The 13,898-nt window shown below is 39.4% G+C and overlaps 1 protein-coding gene across 1 annotated transcript in view; it reads right to left on the bottom strand.

The window, feature by feature from the left end:
* Nucleotides 1-13,898, bottom strand: part of ANKRD31 (ankyrin repeat domain 31) — a gene marked incomplete at both ends in the record, with an annotated part of 68,503 nt that overhangs the window by 38,253 nt on the left and 16,352 nt on the right. The window contains 5 exons of the mRNA XM_082335399.1: nt 2,273-2,417; nt 4,854-4,996; nt 8,166-8,345; nt 10,972-11,099; nt 11,424-11,668. Coding sequence (XP_082191525.1) covers nt 2,273-2,417; nt 4,854-4,996; nt 8,166-8,345; nt 10,972-11,099; nt 11,424-11,668 — 841 coding nt within the window. The remainder of the gene's footprint in view (nt 1-2,272; nt 2,418-4,853; nt 4,997-8,165; nt 8,346-10,971; nt 11,100-11,423; nt 11,669-13,898) is intronic.

The raw sequence follows: 13,898 nt of genomic DNA, 5'->3' as shown, positions 1-13,898 counted from the left end.
AATGGGCAGGGACATCTTCCACTAGATCAGGTTGCTCAGAAACCCGTCCAACCTGACCTTGAATGTTTCCAGGGATGGGGCATCTACCAGCTCTCTGGGCAACCTGTTCCAGTGTTTCACCACCCTCATCATAAAAAATATCTTCCTTATATCTAGTCTGAATCTACCCACTTTTAGTTCATTACCCCTTGTCCTATTGCAACAGGCCCTACTAAAAAGTCTGTCCCACCTTTCTTATAAGCCCCCTTGAAGTATGGAAAGGCTGCAATAAGGTCTCCCTGCAGCCTTCTCTTCTCCAGGCTGAACAAACCCAACTCTCTCAGCCTGTCCTCATAGCAGAGGTGTTCCAACCCTCTGATCATTTTTGTGGCCCTCCTCTGGACCTGCCTCAATAGGTCCATGTCCCTCCTGTGCTGAGGGCCCCAGAGCTGGATGCAGTGCTCCAGGTGGGGTCTCACCAGAGCAGAGCAGAGGGGCAGAATCACCTCCCTCGACCTGCTGGCCACGCTGCTTTTGATGCAGCCCAGGATACGGTTGGCCTTCTGGGCTGCGAGTGCACATTGCTGGCTCATGTCCAGCTTTTCATCCACCAGTACTCCCAAGTCCTTCTCCGCAGGGCTGCTCTCAGTTTCTTCATCCCCCAGCCTGTGTTGATACTGGGGGTTCCCCTGACCCAGGTGCAGGACCTTGCACTTGGCCTTGTTGAACCTCATGAGGTTCACACAGGCCCACTTCTCACGTTTGCCCACGTCCCTCTGAATGGCATCCTGTCCCTCAGGCATGTCAACCACACCACTCAGCTTGGTGTCGCCTGCAAACTTGCTGAGGGTGCACTCGATCCCACTGTCTATGTCATTGATGAAGATATTAAACAGTACTGGTCCCAGTATGGAATCCTGAGGGACACCACTCATCACTCATCTCCATCTGGACATTGAGCCGTTGACCACTACTCTCTGGATGTGAGCATCCAACCCATTCCTCATCCACCAAACAGTCCATCCATCAAATCCCTATCCTTCCAATTTAGAGAGAAGGATGTTGTGGGGGACCATGTCAAAGGCCTTACAGAAGTCCAGACAGATGACATCCATAGCTCTTCCCGTGTCCACTGATGTAGTCACTCCGTCACAGAAGGCCAAGGTCAGGCATAGTTGGTCAGGCAAGACTTGCCCTTGGTGAAGCCACACTGGCTGTCTCGAATCACCTCCCTGTCCTCCATGTGCCTTAGCTTAGCTTCTAGGAGGATCTGTTCCATGATCTTCCCAAGCACAGAGGTGAGGCTGACAGGTCAGTAGCTCCCAGGGTTCTCCTTTCTATACTTTTTAAAAATGGGTGGAATATGTCACTTTTTTCAGTCACCAGGGACTTCACCTCACTGCTATGACTTTTCAAATATCACAGAGAGTGGCTTGGTGACTACATGAGCCAATTCCTTCAGGACTCTGGGATGCATCTCGTCAGGTCCCACAGGCTTATGTATGTTCAGGTTCCTCAGGTGGTTGCAAACCTGATCTTCACTTACCGTGGGAGGGAGTTCATTCCCCTAGTCCTTGTCTTGTGGTCCATGCACTTGAGAGGTGTGGGAAGAGAGATTGCTGGTGAAGACTGAGGCAAAAAACTTGTTGAGTACCTCAGCCTTCCCCTTGTCCACTGTTACCAGTTTGCCAGTCATGTTCATCGGGGGGCAGGGGGGTACACTTTCTTTGACCTGCCTTTTCTAGCTGACATACCTATAGAAGCCCTTATTATTCTTTGCGTCCCTTGACAAGTTCAGCTCCAGTTGTGGCCTTGGCCTTCATCATAAATTTCTTCCTTATATCTAGTCTGAATCTACCCTCTTTTAGTTTAAAACCATTACCCCTTCTCCCATTGCAACAGGCCCTGCTAAAAAGTTTGTCCTCATCTTTCTTATAAGGCCCCTTTAAGTACAGAAAGGCTGCAATAAGGTCCCTAGCTCTAAGCCATACCTCAACCATGAGCAAGTCCAGCCATGGCCCATCTTACATTTAGGTAGGCAACAACTATTGTGCTTCACATCTTCATTTCAAATGTAGAGGTAGCTCCAGCCCAAGAAAAAGCTGGACATCATTATCTTTAATACTTTGCCAATGTACAGCAACTGTGCTAGATAAGGAGTGCTCCCTGGTACTCAGGCATCAGACACTGAAGCCCATGGAATTACTAGCAGTAATTAAGGCAATATAGTGCAATAGATGTTCTGAATTTCTCCATTTAGTGGTGATGATATGTCAGAATAATTCTCTCCTACCTGATACTGAATCTCTTCTGGATTTTGCTACATAGCTTTTAAGCAGTTTCCTCATAGACGGGTCAGAAGCTTCTTCTAACGCACACCTTCCCATCTCATTTTTTAATAAGGGATCAGCTCCATACCAAAGTAATAACTCTGCCATCTAGAAAAGTAAGTTTTTCAGATTGTTTCTTTTCTGACAGTATTTTCCATACTCCTTCCTTATACAGGCTTCTCTCTCAGGTACTCAACAACATGAGCAACTAAAACCAAATCTAAGGTCTATGACAAATAATTCCCCTCTGTTCTAGTTAATATACCCCAAGTATTCCCCTAGATGCATCATTATCCTATAGTCTTATTATTTTCATTTTTATAAATTCATTCCAGTTACTAACCTGATGCCATTAAGCCAAGGTCTCCCAAAATACAGGGTAGGATTCATCCCCCCGCAGCTCTTAATTGGTGGAAAATAACAGTTGATTTCTGGGTATAGGTCAGCTTATCTATTTAGGATATCTACCTACTTCAGGAGAAAATAAATTGCACTCTAGGTGGCCTATTGCGACTCTTGTGACTGCAAAGGGAAGCTTTGACAGCTATTTCAGATGTACAACTTACATCTGGTGAAATGAAACCCACTCAGATGGTCTTACCAACACCATGATTTCTGTACAAATATTAAATCTGATTCTGTTGTTACTCAAGAAATTATCACTTTAGCAAAATGTTCCATACCTTTGCAGAATGCTTTTTTAAGCCCTTGGAAATTTACGATCTGATGATTTCCTTTCTGTGGGTAACCCTGCAATCTTATTCCAGCACTAGTGTGGTTTTACTTGTACCTCTGCCTTTCTCTCTTCAGCATCTGTTATCATTTCAGACTGAGTCTGACTCACATCCTTCACCCATGCATTTAAAGTCTCTCATTACTTCTAAGCAGATTGCTACCAAGAAAATTGCTAGTGAAGTTTTCTCAATTCATACATTCTCCTAACAACAGAGCAAATAAAAAAGTGTTTGATCCACAGCAAAAACCCTCTTGGGTTTCACAAGTTGTCCCAAATCTATGGATTTTTTCAACAAGTAATGTTGAGAACTCTTCTTCCTTAGTGAGATCTTGAGCTACACATCATATTTGTATGCTCTCCCCCTTCACTGCACTATTAGGAATTCTTTCACATACTTACCATTTTTCTGAAATAAGAAATTAAAGTTGCCATATTGCAGGTGCATAAAGGGATAAAGCAGTCAAAAGGTGTGTTTCCAATCTACAATAATAACTTCCCACAGAGAAGGTAGCTTTGAAAGAAACAGCTCCAAATATCATGTTGCCAAAAGTCACATTACTGAATCACTACCACTATTGTGTTGCTAGTCAGAAGCAACACAAATTAAGTCTGACAGACCACTGCAGTAATACAACTATACTGCTCCTGAGTAAATACAGCACCACCATGTAGTACCATTCCCTGTGGATATACCAGCTCACCTAACTTTAACACAGCTCTGTGTTGAATGATGTTGGTGTGCCCCAAGTGACCTAGCTGAGATCAGCGTTCTTCCAATATCATTCAAGTTGCTGACCCTAAACATTACTTGCGGAGATGCAGAGTCCTTCATGCATAACCATGGACATGGTGTCTCAGGTACTTTCACAGAACTCAGCAATATTTCATGAACCCACAAAAGTCTGTGATCCACAAGCTGAAAATCAAGCTTGGGGCTCTCAAGTTTCAGAGAAAATTATTAACCAAAAGCCCACCCTTCCTCTTTGCTTAGTGAGACTTGGGGAGAAACAGATTAAGTCTTACCTCAGTTGTGAACCAGAAAGAGAGGAAATGTTTAGGGACAAAAATTATTACACCCCACAAAAAATTTAAGAAATCTTGGAAATCAATAAATATTAGGCAGTGTATGTGCACTTCTAGAGAAAGAAACAGCAAGCAGGTGAAAGAGACATGCAGAACTCTGACACAAATCTGGGCCACCCTACGAACATGCAGAAACTGACAGGTGGAGGCAACCACTGCCAGATTGAAAGAGGATCCACAATTCAGACAGAGGCTTACGAAACCACAGCATTTGGCAATAAACCTTATAATTAATTCACATTGACTATTCAGTTGACTTTCTGTTTAAGATCATACAAAATATAAAGCCATGTCTTCGTAATTCTCCACGCTATGTGTTAATACACAAAAAATGTATGTGCATGGCTGTGGTTGCACACCGAAGATGCACGTTTACTAAATCATGAAAAAAAGTCATTAAATCTCCAGAAGACTGCTCAGGTCATAGATTACTTTACAAGGTGATTATAAAATAAGCGAAAAAAGTAGTATTAAACAGTAGCAATCTATTCCTCAGTCCTTCAGCCCAAACAGTTAGAAAAACAATAAATTTCTGCTTTTGGACAAATCTTGTAAAGCATGGAATGGTTTGAACTGAAATTGGGCAGAAAGGACTTGCAAGCTCCTGAATTTACCCATAATCCAAAAAGATCATACACAGGTAAAAAAAAATTATGTGATCTTCAGGACCCAACAACAGTCATTTCTATTCCTAAAGCGTAACTTGTGTTCAATTTGGAATATACCTTATAATGGCCTTCTTTAACTGCATCTTGCAAAGGTGTTATTTGTTCATTTCCTCTAGCATTAACATCAGCTCCTGCTTTCAAAAGCTCATTTGCTATCCCATAAGAGCCTTCCACACTTGCTCTATGTAGTGCAGTCCAGCCTATGAAAAAGAAAAACCCATATTTCACATTTGCGTGAAATAACTTAGAAAAAATTTATGTCAGTTTTAGGTTGTCTATTTGATAAATATTTCAGAAAGTATACTAAAAAGGTGAACAATGATGCATTTTACAGTAAGTTGTATGAAGAAACGTTTATGAAAAAGTCACAAGGGTTGGGAGATCTCATTCTTTTGTCAAAATGTGGACTTACTGAAGAACGAGGTGTTGCTCTAACAATATTAGTTTTAGATTTGATAGTTCTGTTATGAAAGAAGAGAATAAAAATTATTCCATCCACATCTTAGTAATTTCTCCTGCATAAAACGTATATGCTATTTTAAGAAGAGGATGATTTTTCATGACACTCTTTTATTTACATAGCCATGCTGGAGAGGGTAAGTAAGAAAGAAGAGACAAAGTAAAGACCTGGAGTCTTTATTGCGAAACAAAAATGTTTTTTAAGACTATCCAAGAACGTTTTGAGTTTGCAAAGAAAGCAATGAAAAATCCTTACTAAAATCCCATATCCATTCCCAGCTATATGGAATAAACCAAGATATGAGCTTCATGACCCACAGAACAATTCTACTCCATGAAGGAGGTACTGAGGAAAAATCAAAGATGCAATGTAAGTCTTTGAACTGGATTTAGCATAGCCTTGCATCAGCTCCTTAAACATTCATTATGTGACAATTGTTTTTTGTAGGGTGAGAAAAGTAAGGGAAAAAGACAGAGGATCTTCCACTTCATATCTTCCAGCTCTCAAACCAGCATGCCCTCCAGCAGACCATTTTGATGGACAGCCTTACTCTTCAACCATCTCCCATTATCAGAAGGTTGTCTAGGGCTAATTCACATACTAAATATGTGAATTAATATGTGAATTAGGTTTATTAAGAGTGTTCTGCTCCCATTAAGAAAAATTATCTTAATTTCATTGGAAAGAGAAACTCTTGAGGCTCTCTTATACACCAACCAACACAGAATATTGTATATTTATACAGAATTGGGTTTATTACAGGCACAGGATGTTGCATCAGGTTGTCCAAATATTTTGTGCTATTAAGCTTTGTTCCTGAATGCTTGAAACTATACTAATTTTTAACTACTTTGCCTGATGTTGACAGTGCTTCAAGATGAATGGTTTTTAACAGTATTATCTGTAAAACATTTAACTTGCATTTTATAGAGCCTATTTCATTACGAAATTCTAGTAACTCCATATTCTGGATCAAAAGCTTGAAATCTGCTAAGGGGAGGATGAAAAAGGTTCACTTAGGGGAAAGTACCTATTTCTCCCTCAGTAAAAAGTATCCTCTACACTAATAACCCCCTGAAAAACTGAACCTGCAACACGTTCAATTGATAATCATTAGAGTTTAGCAACATGATTGTCCAAGGACACTGCACATGCTTCAGACTAAGGAGAATCACAAGTTTCTTTGCAACGTTTTTTCACCTCCCTCAAGGCGCTGTGAATCAAGACTCAAACTGAGAGCACAGGCAGTATCTCCACCATGCCATCCATATCCTGTGTGCTGATGTCCAGGAAATAAAAAGAAGGAAAAAAAAAACAAAACAAAAGAACCCAAGAACTCAGTAAGGTACTGAAGCAGAGTACTGTGGCACGGCAGTAAGGAAAAATACTAGGCTAAGACATGGATAATCACTGATGGAGGGCTTTAAAGGAAGAGAAAAGGCACAGAGGCAGAATATAATAATCAGAACAATTACTCCAAAAAAGAGTGAGATGAAAGTGCATTTCAAAATGGCACAGGTCTGGCAACTCCACCTGTTTCTGATTACACTTCCTTCACTAAAAAACAAAGAAGTAGGGACAGGTCAGCCTCTCATCTCTTCAAGGAGTTCAACTAAAACACATTTTGTGCAGTTGTGCTCCTTTTGCAGCAAGAACTAGCAGCCAGAGTCTGGGGGATGAAGAAACAGTGGCCTGACAAAATGTGCAAAGGTAGAAAAAGGAAGCAGCTGCAGCCAAAAACTAGAACCCATGCACTTTAGTACGCTTGACCACAGAGGGCTGCAGCTGAACCCACACTATCAACGTTTCTCTGTTGTCAGCAGGTGGCTCTGAAACCCAACAAAATATTTTCTCATCTACCTCTAGCACAAGTTAACACACATTGCAAGTCAACTCTGTTAGCTCAAATGCCAGAGTCCTATGCTGTAACAGTCTGAAATTTGCTGCTGACCCAATCCATCTCTCAATATATTCCAGAAGACAGAGAATTTCTACCTTAATTTTGGTCTGTTATATGCCTGCATTATGCAATAGCCTTTAACTGCAGAACACATTTTTTTTGTTCTCACAGAACAGTTGTGAAATCCTAGCCACTGCACAGGATGGAAACACTCTAAGAATAAATCAAAGTTTTCTACCAAATGAGCCAGCCATCTGTGAAACCATTTTCTCTTTTGTTATGGAAGTTTATCAGAGTGTAATGCATGAGACGGGGAACTGCAAAATAAGGAACAACAGTCTTACATTTGAAACAATCAGTTGATACTTTAGGGTGTGGCAATGTCATTGACACAGAGTATCACACATGAAGCTGGATAAGGTGAATTGCTTCAATCAAAATGTTCACAGCTGGCCACTATTTGTCATTCTTCTTTTTTGGTGCCCAGGACGAAGTAAAAATGCAAAACACCAAGGACTCACAACTTTACAAAATCAAAGCAGTGCTAAATTACGAAGCTACAACTTCCTTTAAGATGCAAGGGGCAAAATCAGAGTCCCTGAAATATTAAACTGGAAAACCTAAATCTTGGTGTCTCAAGCTGGCCACTGAAATGGACTAAAAAAAAAATCTCTAGAAAACACTATGTTGATTATTTAATTAAGGGATTGTTTTGTGATAAGCATGCACAGGATTGATGAATTAAGGCTAAGTAAACTTAATTGCAACACTGTAATATTTTAAGTGCTTACTTTTTCCGCAAAATTTTCTTTTTTAATATACTTTTATACATAGGCCTATATATTTTCTCATGAACAATTACCAAGTTAAAACAACAAAGATTTAATAATCTACTGACTAGTCACAAACTGACAGTTTTGTCCACTGCACAAACTCATAATATGCACTTTTATTAGCTATAGGTAGATACTTGTTTTGAAAATAGTATTTTAATACAATTGCAACTTACCAGCATAATCCTGAACATTGACATTTCCACCAGCTTTTATTATGTTACGCACAAGGTCTACATCTTGATGAGCAACAGCTCTGTGCAGTAAGGTCTCACCATAAATATTCATCCTGCTGATTGTTGAAAGTGAAATGGGGCAAACGCGATTTACAGAATTCCTACCAAAAGCTTCTCGTCCTGAAAAATAATGTAAAAGACCAGATGAACAGAAAAATATCTTTCCTCTCTTACTTTGGCTTCACTTTGCATTGCAATTAGTAAATAAGCTTTCTGGAGAAAAAAATGCTCATTAAATCTAGTAGAAATGAATATATCAAAAAACACACTATCAATAATACTACTATTCAATAAAAGATGCCATACCGAATTCCATAACAAAACTCGAACGAAATTCAACACACAGGAATATGGCTTTGTAAAAGTGTGTTAAGTTTAGACTTTTTCCTTTTTAGTGACATTTTTGCAAAGTGCTTTATTCCCCACTGGATGATAAAACTGCTATTCTAGGTTGCAATTCATTACAAAACGAGCATTTCAATAGCTAGTCAGTTATTCAATAATTTCTCTTTTCTTAAAAGTCAAGTTTATCAGCAGTTCTTTTGTACTAATTTATGTTTTAAAACCTCTGCTTCACGAGCAAGGAGTATCTACACTAGGATAGTGACTGAGATTAGCTCCCTCAGATTACTTTTCCCCATTACTTCACAACCAGCTCAGCCATTTCTGCAATGAATGAAAGGTGAGCAGTTGCTTCCTAAATGTAAAAAATAAAATGTAAAAGATACTATTTTTAATTTTTAGTTTATTGTTTTACAAAACAAATGCTATCTCCCATTATGTACTCATTACAGTTTTCAGCTTGGATGAAATTATTTCCAGTACATAGATGAGCTGTTCTGTACTTCAGCAGCAGTGCCATCCCAGCATCCCCTCATACAGTGGAGAAGAGTATGCTGGCTACTGCCTCTTCTAAAAAACAGGGAGGGAAGAAAAAAGGGAGGAAAGAACGGACAGGAGCATTGCCTGCATGAAAGCACAATGCATGGCCTAGGCCATTAATTGATCTACTAATGAAAAACCTTGGGACAGCAGGCTATATACACTGCTCCTCTCCACAAGCTGTAGCAGATGTGGCTCACTGGCCCTGGAACTCCACCTGGGTGCCAGAAATAGCCATTTTAGGTATGACCTTAAAACACATAGTTCTCCTAGAGCTGTAGCTCACAAAGCCTGATGTCTCCGCTATTTTGTGCGTGGTGATATACTGTAAGCTCAGACTAATTCCCAGCCTTCTTAAGTTCTTGACTCTATGTAGATTTTTAGAATCTAACAGATATGGGTTTACCCTGGACCTTCCCTCAGCTGAACACATGGACAGTCCCTCTCCTCCACCTGTCCAGCCTTGCAAGATCTTAATCATTTAAGATACTGCAGGCCCTAATCAAATCTGGCCTAAGCTAGCCAAGCAGTTCAGGAGGGATTAAACTGCACAGACATACAGAGAAAAAGGCGCCGTTTTATGTTACACTTAACCCAATTTAACTTGTTACTTCAAGAGGACCTATTTCCTGTCACTTCTACCGTACCTTCCCTAGCACCTTCCTTGCGTCCGACCTTATGCGAAACAAGTGATGCTTGCTGATCCAAACCAGAACTTTACATGGGGCTATTTTTTCAGTGAATTACCAAAGTAAGATTATTCATAGACTCTTGATTATTAGGTCTGATGCAAAAGGGAGGTAAACTTGCTAGATTGGATGAACACGAAGCTACCTCTATAGGCAGTGCAACTCTTTCTGCAGAAATCATGCTAAAAAAACAACAGCTTGGTTTTTGAGTGGAAACTAGTAAGTCTATTTAAAATAAATGAGCAGTTAGTCATACAATTGTAAATTTCATAAAAACAGAGCTTCCACTGGGAATAATTAAAACCCTGCAAAAGAGAAAGTTTGTTAATTGGAGGTAGAATTATTCATATTTTCTAAGAGCTATGATGTAGTCGTTACAGGTCAAATACTTCCAAACTTCGTAAGCTGTTTAAATGATTGCAGGTGCACAGATAAATCCAGACTGAGTGGGCTTAAACAAAAAAGAAAACTTCTTAAGATCCCAATCCTAAAGATGCTGGAGTGAGCACTGAAGTGAGGAAACTCTGTGTTCTCCTACACACTTCCTCTGCAAGGCAAAGAATTTCTCTGCATGCATCTTCAAAGGATGAAAAATAGCAATCTTTCTCTCTGACAAAGCACACTGCAAGGAAAAATACTTCAAAGAGTGCTCCGTGACTGTGGTAGTGAAGGCCCTATAATGCTATATTTAAAACAGACAGGATAACAACAGCAGGCTTTCAAGACAGAATGAACTGTTTTGTATAGGTCAATTCTTGGGGACGGCACCATCCTCAGAATGATGTTGCAAACAGAATACTAGATTATAGAAGGATATACAAACGTATATCAGGATCTACATTTTAACTCTGCACGAAAACATTTTTCTTCTGCTCTTCAGAATACACCATAATTTTTTCATATATAACACTGTGATAAAAATTGCATCCTGAAAAAATTCTCATGATTCTTAAGGAGTTTATGCAAACAAGTGAACTGTTAGGTTGCTAATATGTAGGTTTAAACAAGTGAGGGAAATTATCAATAATTTTAATTATTGAAATGAATGTTTATAGCATCTTTTTAAAAGAAATCCATGCCACAATACATTGGAAAGGTTACGAATTATATCTGATTCACTATAGTTGTTCAAATAAAAAAATAATCTGTATGATAAACATCAGAGAATATCTTACTCAGTTTGTTTTCAGTTCTCTTGCTCCTTCTTCTCTGCTTAGCTTTTCCATCCTCATTCAGATTTATTTCTTGGCATATGTTGGTTTCTAGATCCTGCTTGTCTTTAGAAGTAGATTTCTGAATTTTACTGACAAGAGATTTGCTTAGAATCAATAAAAATATTCCTTCTCTATATAAATCGATGTTTATAGTAGGGCTAAGAATGTGAATATATTTGATTTTAAAAGGAAGTCTGTAATAGCATGCATGTATATAGGCTAACTTAGGCAGTACTGAATAAAGAGTAAATCAGGAGAGAAACTAACTTCCAGATCTTTAAATAAAAAGTAAAACATTTACCTTTTGATCATTTAAAGTCATTTACATGAAGAATGAGTACCCTGTATGCATTGCATTTGTTACATTAATTTAAAAAAATAATTTAAGAATATTATGCATGATTTTGTCATACTCAAAATCCTTAGCTTTGTTTCTTGTTGTACTGCCACTGTGACACATCCTCTGCTGAGTCTCTTCTAGTATTTGGCAATGCCTGGAAACATGATCTCTGCAGTTTCTTGATGTTGTTTGGGCTATTTCTGCACGTGCTGTCACCTCCACTGAATGTGAACTTCCCTCACCAGTTTGCTTTTCACTGGACGTGGCACTCCAGTAATCTGAAATTACTTCTTTCTCTCTCTGCTGACCACCCACGGGCTGTGACAAAAAAAAAAATATTACAAACAACTAGTAAGCATGCAGTTAAAACAAGGGCTATATATCTAAGAGCTCCAAGAATATCGTCTTATATGTTTGCTCACAGATAATGGAGGGCTTCCTTAAGTGAATAACTGGAATTCTACAGATACGAGAGACAGAGGTTGCCATAAAGAGGCACTCCCAAAGTAGTATGCCACACCATATGCCCCTGGAAGAACTAGCCAAAGGAATTAGGACACTCAGAATCACAACCTAAATAATGAATCTAGGCTAGCTGACAGTGAACAAAAGTTGTTACTATCTGAAAGTTGTTTGGTTGGACATATGAAATGACTTAATAGATTCATTTGTTTCCTATGGACATGAGCTCCTGTCCTAAAACGTAAAGTGATGTTTAAGATGTCTTAAGCTAGCCCATCTTATCTCACTCTTGCACAAGCCTAGAAATGTGCACAAGATCAAGAACCATGTTTCACGTAAGGTTCAGTAACTCCCAGCTGAGAAGTTATTTCTAAAGACATACCATCCCTGAGCAACAGCCACCACAGACAAGATTCACCTGACTTACCTTTAGCCTTCTAAAAGCCAGACATCTAGATGACACTAGGTGTTCTCATTACCCCTACCATTGGTGAAGAGGAAGAGCTACTTTCAGAGATGATGGTGATTCACCTCGTCCTAAGTTGTGCAAACAGGAACCTAAATGATTGGTGTCTACCAGAGGCTTATATCTACCAGTAAGGGACAGAAATCCCACCCTAAAGATATGTCATCACATGGCAGTTAATTTGAGTTACTTGAGTGTATTCACTGTTTTAGTCAAGTGAGTGCGATGTGCTGCTGAGTACCACTCAAGTTGCTGAAGCCTGGGTACTCATTAGCTTATTACACACTTGACTAATGCCAAAAGCTCTTAGGACACGCCCTCAGCACACATGCATACAAATTCTTTCACAGTGATGTGGGAGAACTTGTTAGTCCTTTCCTGGGACACAGATGGAAACGGAGGATTTGTTGACTAATTTTTTAATTGACATATTCAGCAGAGAGGCTACTGAAGAGATGAACTGCATTCCTAGAAGTGGTGCCTCTGGGTCAAGAGATGATGCATGTTAACATGGCTGTTGGGGGAAACGAAATATTTCAGTTTACAAAACTATCTATGCAGTACTTTCCATGGCATCACATCTGCTATGGGAGAAGGGTTAGAGAAGAAGAAGAAAACATTTCGGGGAAAAAAAAAAGCCACTTGCTTTATAAGGGACCATGTATTAAAATAAATGGGCTATCCAGCACCCTGATTGCATCTACAGGACAGTACAGGCTCTCCTCTTTTGGGTACTTGTTTCACCACAACAAGGATACTCTTAAGAAACAAAGATGAGAAAAGACCAAGGTGAGCAATATACTGTTAGAACACAACAGTTACTAAAAAATTAACTGGGGTTTTTTCCTCATCAAATTGCCTCCCTACTTTCTGCCTTCAAGAGCAGCAGATGGAGGCACAAAAAAAGCTAAAATCAATTATTAATCGACAAGAGGTTATAGGTCCCCACTCCCACAGGACCCTGCTTCACAATCTTAACTACAATATTGAGTAAATCTATACATTAAGCTTCTCACAGCTGTGCTACAAATTTCAGAAATCAACACTTCACTGAAAGAGCTTTGTAAGTTGCTTATTAGCCTAGAGACCTTTCAGCACCTTGAAATTAGCTACCTTTGTGGCACATTTTATTACGTTCTGTTATATTCAGTTAATACTACCAGCAAAAGAGGGAATTAACTCATAGTCTTTGAATGCTTTATGCCATTGTGGAGAAGCAAAGAGACTGTAAAAACACCTTAAATAGCTAGTTATATGTGGCTGATCATTGATTTGCAGCTCCAGATTACTGAAAGACAACACAGAGCAGAGAATCTGATTCCAGGTTTACAAGTGATGCCTACTACACTCTACAGCATACACATACGTCTCCTATGTGTCCTTCTCTCTCCCATATTATAATCTAAACAGGAAGAGACTACAGCATTGCTTTCCCTTCATGTTCCTCTCCGGATTTTTGCATTCATGTTGTTAACCCAAATGACCTATTCCAGATCACCTTTACAGCAGAGGACATAACACTGTGGAGGCAACAGCACAGGGTAAGAGAAGAAAACAGACAAACGGATCACATGTTGTACCCATACATACTGGCTTCTTCAGGGGAGGACACAAACATAA

Source organism: Platalea leucorodia, assembly GCF_965183815.1.
Source record: "Platalea leucorodia genome assembly, chromosome: Z".
In the NCBI taxonomy this organism is placed as follows: Eukaryota; Metazoa; Chordata; class Aves; order Pelecaniformes; family Threskiornithidae; genus Platalea; species Platalea leucorodia.
Note: the sequence above shows the minus strand (reverse complement) of the source record. Positions and strands in the feature narration are given on the sequence as shown.